This window comes from Astatotilapia calliptera, chromosome 5, assembly GCF_964374335.1.
Source record: "Astatotilapia calliptera chromosome 5, fAstCal68.1, whole genome shotgun sequence".
NCBI classification, from domain to species: domain Eukaryota; kingdom Metazoa; phylum Chordata; class Actinopteri; order Cichliformes; family Cichlidae; genus Astatotilapia; species Astatotilapia calliptera.
The window spans coordinates 35774237-35793538 of record NC_137426.1 but is presented as its reverse complement, the minus strand read 5'-3'; the positions used below and the strand labels follow the sequence as shown (position 1 = coordinate 35793538).

Below are 19302 nucleotides of genomic sequence, written 5' to 3'. Positions count from 1 at the left end.
AACAAAATGTGAGCAACGACAAAGAACAAAGTGAGAAACTGCAAAAAAAGACACAACGAAAACACAACAGATGAAAAGAAATTCAAACATGCAAAACGGCTACAAAATACAAACATAATTTCATATCGTTTTCAATCATTCATATTATGATTGTAAGATGATGCCGTTTGACTTCAGATAAAGACGCAAAAAACCCTACAAAATGACTCAAAATGAGCACAAAGACACAAATGACATCACAAGTCTAAAATGACTGTACACATAAAACAACTACAACTAGATACAGCATCTTGGAAAACACACAACATGACTACAAATAGCTCCAAAACAAGACAAACAAACAAACAAACAAAAACCCTAACGTAATAATAATAATAATAATAATAATAATAAAAACACTACTGCCAAGAGACAAAAACCTTTAAAGAGACTCAAAATGTCCACAGTGACACTAAATAACTGCAGGTGCAAAAAAATGACTACCAAGACACACAATCAACTACAAAAACACAAAATGACCGCAAAGACACGCACACATATTACGCACAGCTAAAGATGACAAAGGAATATAAATACTAATATATATATATATATATATATATATATATATATATATATATATATGTCTGACAGAGTGAGCCCCGTAATCCGTTCATTTGGGCTGAGGTGTGTGTGTGTGTGTGTGTGTGTGTGTGTGTGTGTGTGTGTGTGTGTGTGTGTGTGTGTGTGTGTGTCGGTGGGAGGGGCTTTTATTTTACTGCTAAATAAAAAGTAACGGTGCCCGGCCGGCTGCCAGTCTGCGGTGTCGCGGGTGACCTGTGGTTTAGGATGAGCCGCCGCGTGTGAGTGTAAGGACGTGACGGCTCCGCGTGTTTACCACACGGGTCTGCGGGAGCCGCAGCGTGTACCTGCAGGCTGTGTGAGAGCGTGTGTGAGCGGCTCGGAGGCAGATCTTCCACAGAACACGCCCTAGTAGAAAAGGTAGACACACACACCCACGGCGAGAGAGAGACGCACACAAACACACTCACACTGAGCCTGATCACCGAGGAGCCGAGCTGCCTTACCTGTACACAACAGCCCCAATGCTCCCCTGCAGGCTGCCACCTCCAGCGCACTGTCACCAGATGAGAGCAGGGCGCGTTTACTTCCACACACTCTGGACTTATCGTATATTTACGCGCGGGGCTCTGAACACCTGGAGAGCCTGCGGGACTCAGCAGGAGGAGTAAAGCTGGGTGTTGTTGCAACAGCGGAGCGTTCATCCACCGGCAGGGCTGAGTACCATGAACAGGAATACGCGGCGCTGGATTTTCCATTTTTTCCTGTGCCTCGGGATAGTGTATCTGAAAATCGGGTGAGTGCTCAGGTGTATTTGTTCTGTTGTTCGTGTCTCAGATCAAAAGGGAGATTCTCCAGACACACACACACACCGGGGTCTGCTGGGTGCTGGGGTCTTTTATGGTTTCAGTTTGTACATGTGTTGTTACAGAATCCCACGCACCTGCCCCCCCTGCATCCACTCACACGTGGTGTTCTCAGAAAGAGCCGCAGAAGGGAAACGCCACATTTCTAACCTGTCACCTTCATCGCAGGGGGCTGTCGTCGGTGGTGGCGCTGGGAGCGAGCATCATCTGTAACAAGATCCCCGGCTTGGCCCCGCGTCAGAGGACTATCTGTCAGAGTCGACCCGACGCGATCATAGTGATCGGGGAAGGAGTTCAGATGGGAATCAATGAGTGTCAGTTTCAGTTCAGGCACGGCCGCTGGAACTGCTCAGCCCTGGGGGAGAGGACCGTGTTCGGGAAAGAACTCAGAGTGGGTATGTAGTTGTACACGCTGTACCTCAGTGACGCGCTCAGTTTAGGAGTAGAGGCTGATTCAGGGGGGCGGTTGGCTTTTGTCTTTCAGTGGCATATAAATAGAATAATACTAAATATAATTATAATGCCATCATAACACTACTGAATGTTGTATCTATATCTGAATAATACTCATATTCTAATTTCCTAAAGCACTTCTGTAAAAATAATTGATCTTTGCCTGCTTTAAAGGGTTCCATCTCTCTTGTCACCTGGTTCAGGTGGACTTTTAGTAGAAATAGTTTGTCACTATTATTATTATTAACATCACATTAATGTTAAGATTTTCTGCAGATATTGAAATAAATGTTTGTGTCTCTGAGCCCCACTTTTGTCTTCTCTTTCCCCTCTGTCGATCAAGACAGGTGGCTGCCTCTCGCCCAGAAGTGTCTTTCTGTCAAAAGGGAGTTCTTCCTCCCACCTGTCACCAAGTGCTTCTCACAGGGCGATCAAGTTGGGGTTTTCTCTCTTTCTATTCATCCCCCCCCCCCAAAAAAAAAAAAAAGAAAAAATTGCTGGTGGCAGATGACTCCCCCTCTGTGAGCCTGGTTCTATTGTGAGCCTGGTTCTACTGGAGTTCTTCCTCACAGGGAATTGCTTGAATGTTGAGGTTCTCTCTCTATTATTGTAGAGACTTACCTGAACATTTAAAGTGCCTGGAGGCTGTTGCTGTTGTGAACTTGCACCAGAGATTTTAGCATGATAATTAAACAACAAGTTTACATGTCTGTAAGCTTTGTTCTTTTGTGGTCGGCTTTAGCGCCGGAGGTAGAGCAGGTCATCTGCTGTTTGGAAGGTTGGTGGTTCGATCCCTGGCTCCTCCTGTCTGTGTGTTAAAGTATCCACAAGTTGCTCCTGATGTCTCCATCTGAGTGCGAATGTCATTTATAGAGTGCTCAAGTAGAAAGGCACAATATAAGAACCAGTCCATTTACATAGTGAGAACCCTTTAAAACAGATTTGTGAATAAATGTCAACTAATAAAATAATTATTACACAATATTTTCTTTAGCTTGTGTGTTATCTTTAGTACATTTCCAGTATCATTCTAGCAGATACAGGGGAAGTAAGCTGGATACTGATTGTTCAAAATTGCTTTTAATTCTCCAAAAACATTTGGAGGAGACATTCCTCCGAGGTACTCGAACTCTGACACTTGGACAGATGTCTGTAAGTTTGAAGCCCAGGCGCACTGCGTCTGCTCTCAGTGGGAAAATAAGCCCCTGATTTGATCCTGTGTGTGGAACAAAGCTGGAGGCGATGCTCGCTCCAGAGACAGCACTGTGGATAAATGAGTTTTTAAAGGCCGGTATTCTGCTGTCCTGTCCTTTAAGTTCAGCCTGTCATCTCAGACGGAGAGCTGAGGGTGTCGTTTTTCATGTTGTGTGTATTATAGCTCACGCTGAGCTGTGGTTGCTGCGTTGTGCATGACATACTGGTTTGAATGAGTGCACCAACCCATTTTCTTTGACCACTTATTTAATGTGATGCATTTGACGGCTGCAAGATACACATACCTACATGCTCTCTTCTTCTTTTTTTATCCACTGTCAGTGCGACTGCCTTCATGTATGTTCATAAAATACACCCCTCTCCCCCACCCACACCTCCCAAAGCTTCAAGTTCAGACAAGTACTTACTTCTAGGTTTACAAATTTACCTCCCGGTTCTGCAGCTTTGGCAAAAGACGCTGTATGTAGAATGATTTTTAGTTCAGTGCTTCAGGGCAGAGCAGCACTCTTTATCATCAGATTAAAGTCAGCGAGTAAAGATGAGTGCAGATCTTTTCAGAAAAGCACAACTGCAAAAGGCTGCTTGGGTCCGGCTCCCCAACACCTTGTCTATGTGAATCTATTGTTTTGTTTCAGTGAGCTGGAATGCTGATAACTGACAGAATACACCAATTTGGGATCATTGTTGGCAGCAATGCAGGAGGGTACAGTAGTTTGGCATTAGATTCAAGCATCCTCCCCACCCACCAAGTTGGCTGCTTGATGTAGAGAGTGAGTACGGGCTTCTCCTTTCTTGGCTGCACGGGCAAGCGATTGGACAGAAGAAAATATCTCTAGATCACAAATGTAAAGCCAGGATGTTGCTTTCTGTGATGTCCCATCTACTTTGAGATGGTCCTAGACTGATAGTGAGAATCAGGACTCATTGTGCATGTGCTCCAGCAAGCTTCAACAGCTGCACAGAAGTGTGTGTGTGTGTGTGTGTGTGCATATAAAGACAAGCTGTGCAATGTCGGAAAAGTCTCTGTGGCAGTTCAATCTCTTAACATCCACTAGCTCATTTGGGACAGGTCCAGGGGGACAAGTATGTGGTTAGGAAAATCAACCAAGTTAAACCTGGAGTAGAGTCAATGACAACGAATGTGCTGGCAAATGTCACTCAGGGCTTCAGTGGAAAGAAAACAAAACAGGAACCCTGAAATGAACATCAGAACGAGGCAGACAAGCTCTACTACACAGTTTTATTTACATAAAACAAGTGACTAGGGTTAGGGCGACGAGGATCAGCTTTAAGTTAAACTACATGTTAGGGTGAGGCACTGAAACTGACTTGTTAGAGCTAGAATTAAGCATTAGAACTGCAGAAAGGTATCGCAGAAGGAGAAGTGGTTACAGTTAGACAAGTGTTACAATATGACAGAAGCAAAACCCAGCTCCTGATGAGAGTTGGGTTGTTGGGTTGTTCTGGGACAAAATGTTACCTTTCAAATAAAGTCTCATACATTACATCACTACATATAGTGATTTTCTTTTAAAGGTATCCCATCTGCTTGTCCCATATAGGTCAAAATGCCTCTAAATAATACCCCTAACCTGGGACGGGTCACCTGGCAGAGGTTAAGAAGTTAGTAGTTGAATATGATGACTTTATTGGCCATTTCTGGATGCTTTCCCATGTGCTCAGAAATGATCTCCGCCTTTAATTAAAAAACTACAGCTGAAGAACTTGGATTTATGGAGTGGAAATCCATCCACGTAGGGAGGTTGTGCATGCCTCTCAGATTCCCCTCCGCAGGGTGGATCCTGGAGAGATGGCGGCTGGGACAAGGGCCAAAGCCGATGCCCGAGCTTTTAATCTCTGATCTGCCTCTACTGTTTCATTATGCTCATCTGATCAGTGAATTAGTGTAATTACTCCTGCACTTACAGTAGTATCCCACCTAACCATACTTCATTACACATTCAATACAAGTTGCTTGAAAATACCTTCCTTTATTAAAGGTGTTCACTATTAGAGCTGTTAGAGGTACGCTTCCTGCTGAAGTTTATCTGCTTAAAGAGAGCTTGATTAATGAAGGGGACTTGGCTCGGCTTGTGTATTTCATGATTTGGTTTGAGGCAACTATGAAAGGTATGTAAGGAGGTTTGACAGTGCCTGAAATAGTGAATCCTGTTGTCTGTGATAGTGATTAGAAATGTCTTTCCTCTTTATCGCAGGCAGTAAGGAGGCTGCTTTCACCTACGCTATCATAGCCGCAGGGGTCGCCCATGCAGTCACAGCGGCCTGCACCCAGGGGAGCCTGAGTGGCTGCGGTTGTGACAAGGAGAAACAGGGTTTCTACAACCAGCAGGAGGGCTGGAAGTGGGGTGGCTGTTCTGCGGACATCCACTATGGACTGAGTTTCTCCAAGGTGTTTGTGGATGCGCGGGAGATCAAGCAGAGCGCCAGGACACTCATGAATTTACACAACAATGAAGTGGGACGCAAGGTAGGTTTATACATCGTCACCACCTGACGGCAAGCGTTCTGACAGAGCTTCATGCACGGTTGTAATAAAGCCATGCAAACGGTATATCACAATGTGCAAGACAATGTAGGCAAATCAGAAATGACATACACACCGTCTCACATGCTGTTAATGGGGTACAGCCTGGACATGACAGCAGTCTGCAGGCAATCCGATTTCAAACAGCCCACATTTGCTCCCCTAATACCTCAGGCCAACTGATGTTAAGTTTAAAGTTTGTGTCACTCCCTGCATGGATCTCATGGGGTTCAGCTTTTAAGCGAAGCAACCTGAGATCAGTGTTGACAGCAGCACTGAAACCTGATTCAGCAGCATGGCTTGATTGTAATGTAACTACTAACAGTTGTAATGTGGATTGCTCACACTATAACTGATATCAGATCCAGCACTCTTTACAACCAACACATGTAATTAGGCAAACGCTTCCATATCCGCACCTACAGGCAGTTCAGAGTTTGTAGTTCTTTGTTAAAAAGACAAAAATCTGAAAATGCTAACATGGTGTTGTAGTGTGTACAGAGAAAATGTAACTTTGCCAATTAAACAAGAAGAATAGCAAGAAGAAACAACAATGTGGGCTTTATTAGGGAAACTGTAAATGAGACTTTTTTGACTTTTTTCTCTGATTAAACTGGAGAAAAAAAATCAGAGAAAGTATCTGAAAGTGATGAAACTCAAACAACAGTTGCACACAGAGTGGTGGATGAGGTAAATGTTAGAATTTGTTATACCCACAGCAGCGAGAGCAGCAAGTTTTAGTTGTTTGAGTATACTTGAGTCAAAGATAGCACCCACTCAGTTTAATAATGATTGCTCAACAAGGCACATACCTGTCTTCTTTTTGCATGTTCTACATTCTTCATGTGTCTTTTCCAATATAATGTCTATGGAGAAAATGCTGTTTTGCCCACATTTTGAGTTCTATTACCTTCATTTGTGTTACCTGCAAGCGGCGCACAGAGGTCTCCCAAAACTGTGAAAGCAGTTTGACATCTGCTTAAAACTGAAATCTGTTGTTATCTATTGTGTTTTTAACACTGTGTCCAAAACACCAGAATGTTCTCATGGAAACAAGGGTTTTAATGATTATTTCTTTAATCTTTATTGGTTTTCTGTCGTAAGCTTCAGTGAGCTCTATAAACACATTCATCTTAGAAATAGAATTAACGGTTTGGCATTAAAAATGGTGAACCTCATCCCCTTATTTACCCATACAGTACTTTCCTTCCATGCATACACAAATTTATCTGTCACACACATCTGCATCGAGGGTTATTTCTATCTTGGACACTTTAACATGCAAAGTGGAGGATAACAACACAACATTTCAATGAATGGACAACCTGCCCCACTGTAAAATATAGTACTGGTTCCTACTGTTTAGTCTTTGTTAAAATCTTAATGGCTCATATCAACATGAAGGTAAAAAACGGTTGTTTTTTTTACATAGAAATTTCATTATCAGGAGCCACTGAGGGCATCGTGTGGTCATTGCAAAACTAGTGCAAATATCATTTTGAGAACACGAACTCATGAAGTAATAGTGTTTTCAAAGAAACAAATTAGGGTAAACCCAAGACGACCATATTATTATTATTATTATTATTATTGTTAATTTATTTCAAACATGTAAACAATATACAGGTACATTTAGTAAAGAAAATAAGAGAGAGAGAAAAAAATACTATACAAAAGTCAATACATTTCAACATAGCTACCGTCCTGATTCATTTACATGTTGAAAGGGAGTGGGAAGAATTACACACTTATTTAATCCCACCCCTTTGCCAGAAGTTAGCAGTTAATATTTTGTCATCTTTCTTACTGATATAATCTGTAATAAAACAGTGAACAGATTTCTGATATAAAATCACATCATGAAATTTTTTAAATAGAGACATTCACTTAATTTCAATATTTTCCCTTTCTTTATAGTTCGAGAAGATCATATTTTTTAACTCTTTTTGAACTGTTTTATGTTTGGACGTTGCTTTAATTCCGTATTCAAACTGTTCCACAGTTTCACTCCATGCACAGAAACACAAAAGCTTTTTCTTGTAGTACGTACCTTCCCTGTTTTGAAGTTACAAAAACCCCTTAAATTGTAACTTCCTTCTTTCAAAAAAACATACTCTGAATATTACCTGGCAGTTCTTTAGTTTTTGCTTTGAATAGAATTTGTGCTGTTTGGAATTTCACTAGTTCGGCAATTTTCAATATTTCAGACTGCAAAATTGTGAGTTTGTATGTTCCTATAACCTGCTCTGTGGATGATTCGAACTGCTTTTTTGATATGGAAGAGCATTACCCCGATGCTGATATCATTAGCAGCAGACAGCAGTAAGGAGCCAGACGACCGACTGATCAATAGAAAAGACTGTCCTCAAAACTGAACCACAAGAAAACAGTCCATTGAAAAAGCACTGGAAGGCATCAAAGGCACATCCTGCTCCTACTATTAAAGTGGACATGAAAGTCTGCATGCTTTAACCTTAATTTACACCACGGAGTCCAACTCTAAAAACAATGTCACAGATTTAACACTGTCCATGAAGCTAGATTTAAAAAATTTTATGGTGTTTAGAGCATGTGTAGTGCCATCTTGTCAAGTACGGACAATTCAATTCAATTTTCAATATTTATACAGTGCAAATAACAACGACAGTCACTTCAAGGTGCTTTATATTGTAAGGTAGACCCTACAATAATCCATACAGAGAAAACCCAACAATCATATGACCCCCTATGAGCAAGCACTTTGGCGACAGTGGGAAGGAAAAACTCCCTTTTAACAGGAAGAAACCTCCAGCAGAACCAGGCTCAGGGAGGGGCGGGGTCATCTGCTGCGACCGGTTAGGGAGAGAGAAGGAAGACAGGATAAAAGACATGCTGTGGAAGAGAGACAGAGTTTAACAACAAGTATCTAGAAAACAAGAAATTGCTGTCAGTAGGTTGGTTGGTTACTACTAATACTGCTACACCAGTTTATGTTAGCTAACTAGTGACAGAAACAATTATTAATTGGAAAGTAAGTAAGTAAGCTTCTTCACTGTTGGCTAGCTGCACTGAAATGGGAGAATCCTGCTGGGCTTTGTTGAACACTTTATAGATCAGGGTCTTTGATTATTTCTTGTTGGGCCAGACAAATATAGAAAACCATTACATCATGTCAGACCTGAAATCTGATTTTAAAAAAGAGAACTTGTAAGCTTAATATTTCCATTTTTATCAAATGCCACTGAAGAATCCTTACCTTTAAACATAAGCTTAGTTTCTTCCTCCATCTCTGAGTGAAGTTATCTTGCACTGTATTCTTTTCCTTGGAAATAAAGCAGCCATACTTTTAGCTAGCAGATGCACTGTGGGACAACCTGCACACAACATTTTGTGTGTTCGTTGAGGTGATGGAAACATTGTATTTGATGTTAATGTTTCTCCTTTTATGCTCACACCTATTCAGTAGCACTTGCTAGACGCTATACCATGAATTGTGTTCATCTGCATCAAAAGCACTGTTCTATAGCACCATAAATGATGAACAAATTAGGGCAGTGCCTGCTGAGTGCCTGTTTAAATTAAACTTATACTTAAAATTGTCTCCAGTACAGCGCTTATGAAGTAAATTAGTAAATAATAGTTATAGAGTAAGATAAATGTTTTTGTTTAAGGCTGTGAGCATGCTTATTTCAATTTAATTCAATTTTACTGTATTGATTACACATTCAGATGACCTCCTATGACACTGCACTTGGAGACAGCGGGAAAGAAAAACTCCTTTCAACACAAAGAAACCTCCTGTAGAACCAGGCTAAGGGAGGCGAGCCTTCTGGTGTGTTGGGGGAGAAGATAGGACAAAAGACACACTGTGGAAGAGAGCCAGATAACTAATGATTAAACACAATAGTTGCGTAGAAGCACATTGAGAGTGTTTATACAGCTAAGCAACAGCAACTAAGGGGTGATTCAGGGTCTAGCCCTAACTATAAGCTTTATTCAAAAGGAACGTTTTAGCCTAATCTTAAAAGTAGAGGGGGTGCCTGTCTCCAAAATGCAAATTGGGAGCTGGTTTCACAGAAGGGCCTGAAAGCTGGAGGCTCTGCCTCCCACTCTATTTAGGAAAACTCTAGAAACCACAATTAAACCAGCGATCTGAAGCAAGGAGCTCTATTGATAGAATAGGTAGTGCCAGATTATTCAAGACCTTTCTTTTGAGGAAGGCGATTTTAAATTCAGTTTTGCTAGTGAACAGATCCTAATATTGGAGAAATATCAGTGTCAGTATTCTCACTACAGCATGCTGTAAGCAGTCCTAAATATTTGTTTGTTGCACAATGGAGGACATAGTCTGGTCAAAAATGACTCAGAGATTCCTCACAGTGTTACTGGAGCCCAGGGTAATGCCATCAGAATATGTCTCTGTTTAGACAATAGGTTTCTGAGATTTTTAATGCAAAGCACAATAACTTCCGTTTATATTTAGATGCAAGAAATCAGAGGTCATCCAGGTCTTTATGTTTTTAAGACATGTCTGTAGTTTAACTAGATGGGTAGATAAAGCTGGGCATCATCTGCATAACAATGAAAAAGTAGCTATGCTGTTCTAATAACACTGCCTAAGGGAAGCATGTATAATGTAAACTGAATGAGTCCTAGCACAGAACCCTGTGGAACTCCATAATTAAGTTAATGTATGAAGAAGACTCCACATTTATATGAAGAAATTGTAGTCTATTAGACATTATTCAAACCACTGCATCACAGTACTTTTGATACCTATGTTTATGCTCTAATCTCTCTAATACAATATTGTGGTCAGTGTTATTGAAGGCTGACACGTCAACCATAGAAATGAGTGGATATTAGTATACTATTAACTAAGACAGCTGTTTAAAGTGATGACTTTTTACGTAGTGGTTTAATTAAAGCCTGCACTACATAGTCCATTAAGACAGATAAAGACTGAAGCATTAATAAATGGTAGAGCTTCTTTGAACAGTAGTAATGGGATCTAATAGACAGGTTGATGGTTTGGCGGATGTAATTATTCTGTTGAAAATTTGGGCATTTCAAGTCTTTGGAGACTGATTGACCTTTGAAGAATTTCAAGGAACATTAGTTCAACGCTGGCCTTACTATTCAGCCTGAGAGGTTGCTGCTTGCTCTGGTATCTCAACTGTTGAATAGCCTGCATTAATTTTTTATATAAATGCTGATGGTTCAGCCAGAATAAATCCTACTGAATTTTGTTATGCCCTGACTATGTCCACACATGGATGGTCATTGAAATTTTGTCAAGATAAAATATATGCTCCTTTATTTAATCTCTAACTTTTCTGAAACCGGTAATACGAACTCCAAGATGTTTAGGAAATATTTGCATTTTCAACAAGCTAAGGTTTTATAATGACCACAACATTGTGCAAATGCATCATTATGGAGGATGCTCTTGAGATTTCTCTAGTGTAGCTGATTTTAGACCTGTGGTTGGACACACAGGCAAATTAAAAATGTATCAGGACCTATTTAGCTTCAAACTTTTTTTTTTCTTGCAGTTTAATGGCATTTTGGTACTAGAATAGTATTAAAAGCTAATAGATGAAGAGATATGAAGAAAGTTAATTGTAGTCAAACAAAAATAAAAAGGAAATCCTGCTCAGTCTTTTATGCAGTTCAACTGAATCAAATATTCGTTTCTGTTCAATGACATGCATCAGATCATGTAACTGACCATGAGATGAGATTATTTTAGGATGTGTATAGAGTTGATGAAAACCTAATTTCTATGTATTAAAGACAGAAATAGCAGTTCCTGCAGACCCTTACCTTACATGCATCAAATGAAAAATCTAAGCAAATCTTTGTCAAAATTTCTCTGTGTGCACAGCTTTACTTTAGAGGAATGCATCTAAAATGTTGTTTGCAGAAGGCTGTGCGAAGTCTCTCGGGATGAGGCTTCATATTTTAGGCCTGACATCAGTCACAATGTGATACAGTGCGTGGATCTCTTAATATACACTTACTAAACTGATACCTCTGTAATTATTGTAGGAAAGCTTTCATGTTTAATTGGAGATAATGTCAGTCTGTGTGACTTGAGTGCCAACCTTCCAATTTCTTGAGAAGAATAAACAAGAGTGTAAAAGGTGCCACAGGAGGCTTACGGGGCTTCTGTTAGACAAACAATGGCATCTTCACTGGGATTTCACTTCACTGAACTCCATGAATTAAATGTTTGCCGGGTCTCGGGGGCATGACCACACTAAGCTGTATGCATCCAAGGCTTTTGACAATTACCCCACGAGACTCCAGAAAGTCTGAGGCCACATCAGAGTAGAATAATTAAAAAGCAGGGTGAGGCTTCTCTAATGCATGCAAGGGTTCCCACTCAGTGAGGAGGAAGAAGGGTAAGTTGATGTCATTCAGCCAGAAGCACAGACAGAGTCCCCTGGCTGTAGTAACAAATACACTGAAAGGTTCCACTCCTAAACTGTAATTCAATTCATTTCAACGACTACGGATACTCAAGATTGTCTTTTGAAGCTCATCCTGACTCGTAAAAATGGCACATGTATTGCTGGTAGCTATAGACTGACATACTGTAGCAGCTCTGAGATCCCTGGAATGCTTGTATTCATTTGGAATGCTAGAAAATGTTTGTCTCAACCTGTTGAAGCGTTAGACTCCCCCGCCCCACCGACTCATTATGGAAATACAGCAACAAACAGTCTACCGAAATTGTATAAGATGACAAAAATTATGCACACTTCTTTTATCAGGAGGCATGCATTAGTTATAAAATAACAATTTTTCAATGGCTTAAGTTTGAAAAGATTGCTTCATCTGAGCTTTTCTTCTATAGGTCCTGGAGAAGAGCATGCACCTAGAGTGCAAGTGTCATGGGGTTTCTGGATCCTGCACCACGAAGACATGTTGGACGACACTCCCCAAATTCCGTCAGCTGGGATACATGCTCAAAGACAAGTACAACCACGCTGTTCACGTGGAGCCTGTGCGCGCCAGGCGGAACAAGCGCCCCGCCTTCCTGAAGATCAAGAAACCACACTCCTACCGCAAGCCCAAGGACATGGAGCTAGTCTACATCGAGAGGTCTCCCAACTACTGCGAGGCTGACCCTCTGACCGGAAGCATGGGGACGCAGGGCCGTCTGTGTAACAAAACAGCTCAGCAGCCCAACAGCTGTGACCTGATGTGCTGTGGTCGGGGATACAACACACATCAGTACTCGCGTGTTTGGCAGTGCAACTGCAAGTTCCTGTGGTGCTGCTATGTCAAGTGCAACACGTGCAGTGAGAGGACAGAAGTGTATACCTGTAAATAGATATGTTTACTGGACATTCCTTTGTGTTGTTCGTGGGTTTCAGTATCTGTGGAGAGACTGCCTTGCTGCCCTTGTGTTACAGCAATCACAGCTTTTTCATTCAACTTTGTCGATTATAATGATGCCAATGGACATCTGCCACGACACTGGACTTGAGCTATCAGCTTCACAAATGTTCTTTTTGTGTTTTAAATTGATTGACATTTTGTGCTGCATGCTTAACGTTTTCACAGGCCGTACTGGTCTACTGGCATGACTCACCTTAAACAGTAGGCCTAACAGGTTTTTATTTTATTTTATTTTTCTTTTGTTAATCGACTAATAATTTATTTGATGAGAAAACTACTGATCATTTCGAAGATTCACTGCAACTAAATCTAGTAAAGGTTTGGTGGTGTAGATTCCGGTTTTTAGAAAAGAAAAAAGAAACGGGCACTTAAGGTTTTTCTTTGTTACTTTTTTTTGAAGACTTAAACACTGGATATAAAAACTCAAACAGTCTGAACTAACCAATAGTGAATATTTGGGAAACTACAGCAGAACATTAAACTACTGATTATGGGTCAAGTATGATAGTATTGTTTTCTACTTGTTCTCTGTCCCATTTCCTCTTCACTTTGCTGCTAGTTGTCTGGAAAGGTGTGGTCGAGCAGCCACATTTGTAGTTAACCCCAGGAGCAAATGCAAGCTTCCAGATCTAAATCCCCATGTTGCTGGTTAATAGAAAATATTTTGTAAGAGTTTATTTTTATATAAATATTTCTTTATTTATTTCCCATCTTTGTTTAAGATGTGTTTTCCCTTTATGTTAGTAACTGTGTGTGTTACTGATTTCAGGAAATGACCCACTACAATTTAAATATAAGTCCTGCACACTTGCTAACACGTTTATTTAGTCACAACATTTTGGTCTGACTGACCTTCAGGAGGTACATTGTATGTCTGTATATTCACACACACACACGCACACGCGCACACGCACACACACGCACACGCGCACACACACACACACACACACACACTCACACACACACACACACACACACACGTGTGTGTGTATTCATATCCTTGCGGGGACATCTCATTGACGTAATGCTTTCCCTGACCACTTACCCTAACCATGAAAAATGAATGCCTAACCCTAACCTTTACACTAAACCTAACCATACTGTAACCCTGACACTAAAACCACATTTTGAGTCTTCAATCCACTGGGGATGGGCATTTTGGTCCCCAAGTATACAAGTAAAGTAAACTTCCGACTTTTGGTCCCCACAAAGACATCTAAACAGGTACACACACACACTGCTGTGAAAAAGTATTTGTCCACTTTCAGATTTTGTTTCGGGTCAGCTAACAAATTGTAATCTTAGACAAAGAAAAATTATGATTTGATTTATTATAAGTAAAAAAAAATCTGACTCTGTGTGAAAAGTCAGTGTTAATGATTTAACAATAAGAAAGAGACTGGGCAAGGCACGTCTCAGATTTGCCAAAAATGCCCTGATGATCTCCAAGACTTGGGTTAGGGTAGGGAAAATATCCTGTGGAATATTACTCTGTTTGAGCTCTGTTACTTTTTGTGTAAAAATAAATGTAGCATCATACCAGCAGACAGACAGGGTGGTGGTAGTGTGATGGTCTGGAACAGTGTGAATTCTGCTCTCTACCAGAAAATCCTGAAGGATAATGTCCGGCCATCAGTTCATGCCCTGAACTGCAAGCACATTTGAGTTATGAAGCAGGACAATGACAAAGAGTGGGCCAAAATTCCTCCCCAGTAATGCGAAAGACTCATTGGCAGTTATCGCAAATGCTTGATTGCAGTTCTTACAGCCAAGGGTGGCACAACCAGTTATTAGGTTTAGGGGGCAATTACCTTGTCACACAAGGCAAGGTAGGTTTAGATAACCTTTTCTTTCCCTCAATAAATTAAAACACAACTTAAAAATTGTTTGTCTAATATTGTTTAATGTATGAAACATTTAAATGTGACAAATATGCAGAAAACTAAGAAGTCAAGAAAGAGGCAAATACTTTTTTCACCCCACTGCATATAATAATCACTTAATGGATGACACTTCCCATGTGTATATGCCATTATTCAGATAAAAAACCATTAGTCTGACATGTTTCAAAGCTAATCATAACACATATACAACTACTCTCCTCTACAGAAACATCCGCACAGATGGAAATGGTACAATGGCTAATCGTTGTTGAATGAGTTATCTTTAAATTGTTGTGGCAATTTTCCCTCGATGCACCTGTTAACCATTCAAATGTACAGAGGTTTTTTGAACTATGAAATCATTCACTGAAACACTGTTTTAAAGATGTGCCTTTATCCTTGTTAGCACAATATAATTCTTTTACACTGAAATGTGTGTTCAGGAAAATGCTAATATTACCTTCAGGATAGGTGTTCCATGAATGTTTCTTTTGTCTGTATTATTAAAAAAAATACCATTACAGTTTCATCTTATCTGAACTTTACAAGCTTCTTTATTCCTTAATTAAGCAGGCCTAGATAAGGGTTGCTGATTCCCTGGCTGGTCGTTAGGGGAAAATGCGTACACTGCAACCAGTTGTGAATGGATGCTAGAGGTTGCTGGCAGTCACTAAGGCGAACGTGATCAAAAAGACGTATACAGTGTTGCACTGAAAGCCTCCTCACCATTGCTTTGGTCGCTAGCAGGTTGCTATGGTCACTAGTAGTCACATGGAAGACTAAGTTGTCTTCAAACGCTCATCATTTACTCTAGAAAAAGTGTGACACAGACCTCCAATGGAGACTATTCACCTTAAAAGTAAAAGCTCTCGACGTTTTTGTATTAGCATAACCTTTTCCACTTCTAGTTTTAGCTATACCTTCTCAATTGTTTAAAGTTTTGTAAGTGCTTGCAGACAAATCATGCAAACTATGGGAGACCATGGCAGTCTACTAGTGACCAAAGCAATCACAAGGAAGTTTTTGGTGCAGCACTTTCTTTGCAACCAATTTCACATGGTGATATCAAGCAACCTCGGGCAACCATTCACCACTCAGTTGGTTACTTAGACTTTTTCCACTTGCAGCTAGAAGTCAGGGGGTTACTGGCCCCAAGACCTGTGTGACTGATCCCTTAGTTACCTAGCTAGGTAGCTTGTTTAGCTAACCCTTTAGCTAAATAAATCAAACACAGATTTTGTTAGCATGCAACATCAATCAACTATGAAATGCCTGTGGCACAGATTCTAGTTTTGTGTTATCGTTCAGCTTCATTATAAGTTATATTATAAATTCCTATTCATTTTCTCCATTGAAGTTTCAGAAACTCCGTGTAAAATCCGTTTTGAACGTATCCAGCCAACTATCAGGTGAATCATGACCATAAAAAGAATTTTGATCTGCATCAAAAAGAAAAAGAAAAACAAAAAGGTCAAAGGTAAAAAACCTTTTCAAAGTAAAGAAATTACAACTACTGCCAGTCCCAAATTCCACAGCTTCCAGCCTTCCTAAATCAGCCTTCTTGAATTTAATTTTTTTTAGCTACTATAGTGTTGCAGAACAATATTTTATACTAATAAGTTTTAAATATTTATAGTTTGTGATGTGTGTAGAGTGAAGTGCAGTCTATGTACTGGTATAGTGCAGTGCTACACTCATGGCTGTACACGGTTTCTGAACCAGATTGCGACAAGTTTAAACATCTATGGTAATAGTAACTCCACCAATCAGAGACATTGAGTTTAGAATATACGATTATAGATAAAATGGTTCTTTTCCAAAGCATCGCCAATAAAACAAGTCTTTGTTAAAACAAGGCTTCTGCGTATACGATTGTTTCACAATGTCACAGCTTGTATTAAGTTTACTTTGGATGGTAACAACATAATTACAACACGCAACCATAATCAATTTTTACTTGAGGAAAATCACTCTTGAGCTCAATATGTCATACTCCCATCTTTTTATGAGAAACTACATTTCACTTGCAAAACAATTTAAAATAAAATTTGGCTTCTGGAAATTGTGTAATTAGATTTGTTCAAGTTTCATCACATGAGATTTGATTCAGTTACAAAAATCGCATGTTATTAAAATGATCTGTATCAGAGTTCATGGGTGACTTCATGTAACACCGTGCTTCTCAGCTCTTGTCATGGTTTATTTGGGTAAATTAATGTCTCAGAATTATCAGCAGGAATTCATTTTATGTTTAATGCACATATTTCAAGCTTTGCGGTTACTGTGAGGATAGTTTGGAGCAAAGTGGGTGTTACTGACAGCCGTGGTGCCGTGCAGAGGGTGTCACAGCAGCGTTGTTCCTCAGTGAGCAGTGGGAGTGTGGAGCTGCTGGCTGATAGATCACTCTGACATCTGCTTCATTCAGCCCTCAACAACGTTGCTACAACAACCAAACCGTGCCCCACAAAAATGTTCCTCCTCTCATCGAGAGGCCAGGCTGCCATTAACAAAATGGTAACCATGAAAATCCCAGATAAAATCTGCATGCTGTTTATTTTCTGGAAATGGCAAAAGGGGAAGAAAGTGGGGAGGGGGCTTTACAATTGGCAAGAGGATGATGTCAAGAAGGATTTCAATCTGAGCAACAGAAAAGATCTTAACTCCGTGAATAATTGGCACAAAACATTCCTCAGCTAAACATTGCCTCAATAGTGTGACGCTTTCAAAAGGCAGCTGGCCAAACAGCCTTGGTTAGAGTAACACAGAGGCTCTGTCACTAAGAGCTCAACAACACTGTCCAAGTGTCTCACACAGCACAGCCTTGTTCAAATTTCAGTTTTGATAATAATATGACTTCCATCTAATTCTGTGAACATACAGCAGACACAAAAGAGGAGTTGAGGAACTGAAACCTAAGTATAGTTATTGTGTTTGCATCTGTGAAGGAGTTTGACTATTCCTCCCTTTCCTTCAGATTTTATGTGTATCCCTTAAATATTTGTTTCCACTTCTGTTAATGCCACTTATACTTTGTCTCAGGACATGGTACGTCTTAAATGAGGAACTGTGCTAACTATTGTGGTAACGTGTAGTATCCTGACCAACTAGCAAGAAGCTAGTAACTACACTTTTATTGTCACTCTACTATAAATAGCACCAAGCCAAAACGGGCAAACTATAAAAGGTTTGATCTTCAAATCACAGGGAATATGGACCATTTAGAGTTTCCAACACCACACATTCTGTAATATCCACGTCAACATGACAATTTCTCATCATTTCTCTCATCTAGATGCCCATGCTGAATGTGCTGCATAAAAGTTTTACTGGTTTGAGGTGTCAACTAATGAGAAAAATGTTAAATATGAGGACTTATTAACTTCTATAACTAGAAAATTTGCTTAAAGGCTCAGCAGACTGCATTGTTTGCGTGTGGCTGTATGGTATGTTAGGTAAGTTTTCTGTGAAAAAAAATCACAGAAAAATCTACAACTTCAAAAACATGAACTTGTTTTTAAGGTCAGCTGTTGCAATGCCAGCTTTTCTAGCACAGCACAGCTTTTGGGTGTTGAGATGATTTTACTCTTTACTATGTGGCAAATGAACAAATTCAGCTCTAAATGGAAGATAAAGAGCTACTACTGGAAGTTTTGAGCCGTATCGGGCTTGAATTGAAGATTCCCACAAAGCATTTTACAATCACCTCCTCAACAGACTATTGAAAGCTACTTGTTATTACTCATTAGCAGAGATGGGCTGTGATCACATTACTTTTTTCAAGCAACGAGTAATGTCTATTGCAAAAAAGTAATTCGATTACTGTTACTTTCCCATAAGCACGCTACGTTACTAAACCGTGATTTTGTTTGCAAGAGTGTCTCATGACAATGACGTACGAGCGTGTGACGTCCGTGGCAGCAACAGACGTGTGCAGATCAACGATGAATAATATGGAGAGCGGGAGAGAGTACGACCGTGCAGCGTTTAAAGCTTGGAAGTACTCACATTACTTTGAGTTTGATTTTGTAAAAAATTACAAAAACATTAGCGTCTGCTGTTCACTCTGCGTGGGAAGAAAATATCTTTCTACCGTGAAAACTTAAACTTCAAATCTGAGCGAGCACCGAGCACGCTGCCACGGGAATGTGACATTCACTGAGAAACCCCCGGATCCTCCCACTGACATGAACGCTGTGGCACCGGGCAAACCTCCACCCACCCCACTCCTGCTAAACAGGTGACAACAGATTTAAGAGCGACAGGACTCAGTGCTGCTGAATCTTTTATTTATTTTTTGCTGTTTTACTTGCATCTATTTGAAAGAGTGTAAACACAGAACTTTATTTTATTTTATAAGCTGGAATATGCAGAAACGGTTTAAATGTTAAAC

The 19302-nt window shown here is 40.2% G+C and overlaps 1 protein-coding gene across 1 annotated transcript; it reads left to right on the top strand.

Annotated features, from left to right (window-relative positions):
• Window positions 1-793: 793 nt before the first annotated feature.
• On the top strand, window positions 794-15446 carry wnt7aa (wingless-type MMTV integration site family, member 7Aa). Its single transcript, XM_026169067.2, has 4 exons — window positions 794-1357; window positions 1596-1822; window positions 5312-5583; window positions 12482-15446. The coding sequence occupies exons 1-4, from the start codon at window positions 1287-1289 to the stop codon at window positions 12959-12961; spliced, it is 1050 nt and encodes a 349-aa protein (XP_026024852.1). The 5' UTR covers window positions 794-1286; the 3' UTR covers window positions 12962-15446.
• The last annotated feature ends 3856 nt before the right edge of the window (window positions 15447-19302 follow it).

Excerpts from the sequence above, each read along its gene's own strand:
- wnt7aa (XM_026169067.2), top strand. The coding sequence starts at position 1,287 with ATGAACAGGAATACGCGGCGCTGGATTTTCCATTTTTTCCTGTGCCTC. Across the intron at positions 1,358-1,595 it reads ATAGTGTATCTGAAAATCGG|GGGGCTGTCGTCGGTGGTGG; the intron begins GTGAGTGCTCAG and ends CCTTCATCGCAG. Across the intron at positions 1,823-5,311 it reads CGGGAAAGAACTCAGAGTGG|GCAGTAAGGAGGCTGCTTTC; the intron begins GTATGTAGTTGT and ends TCTTTATCGCAG.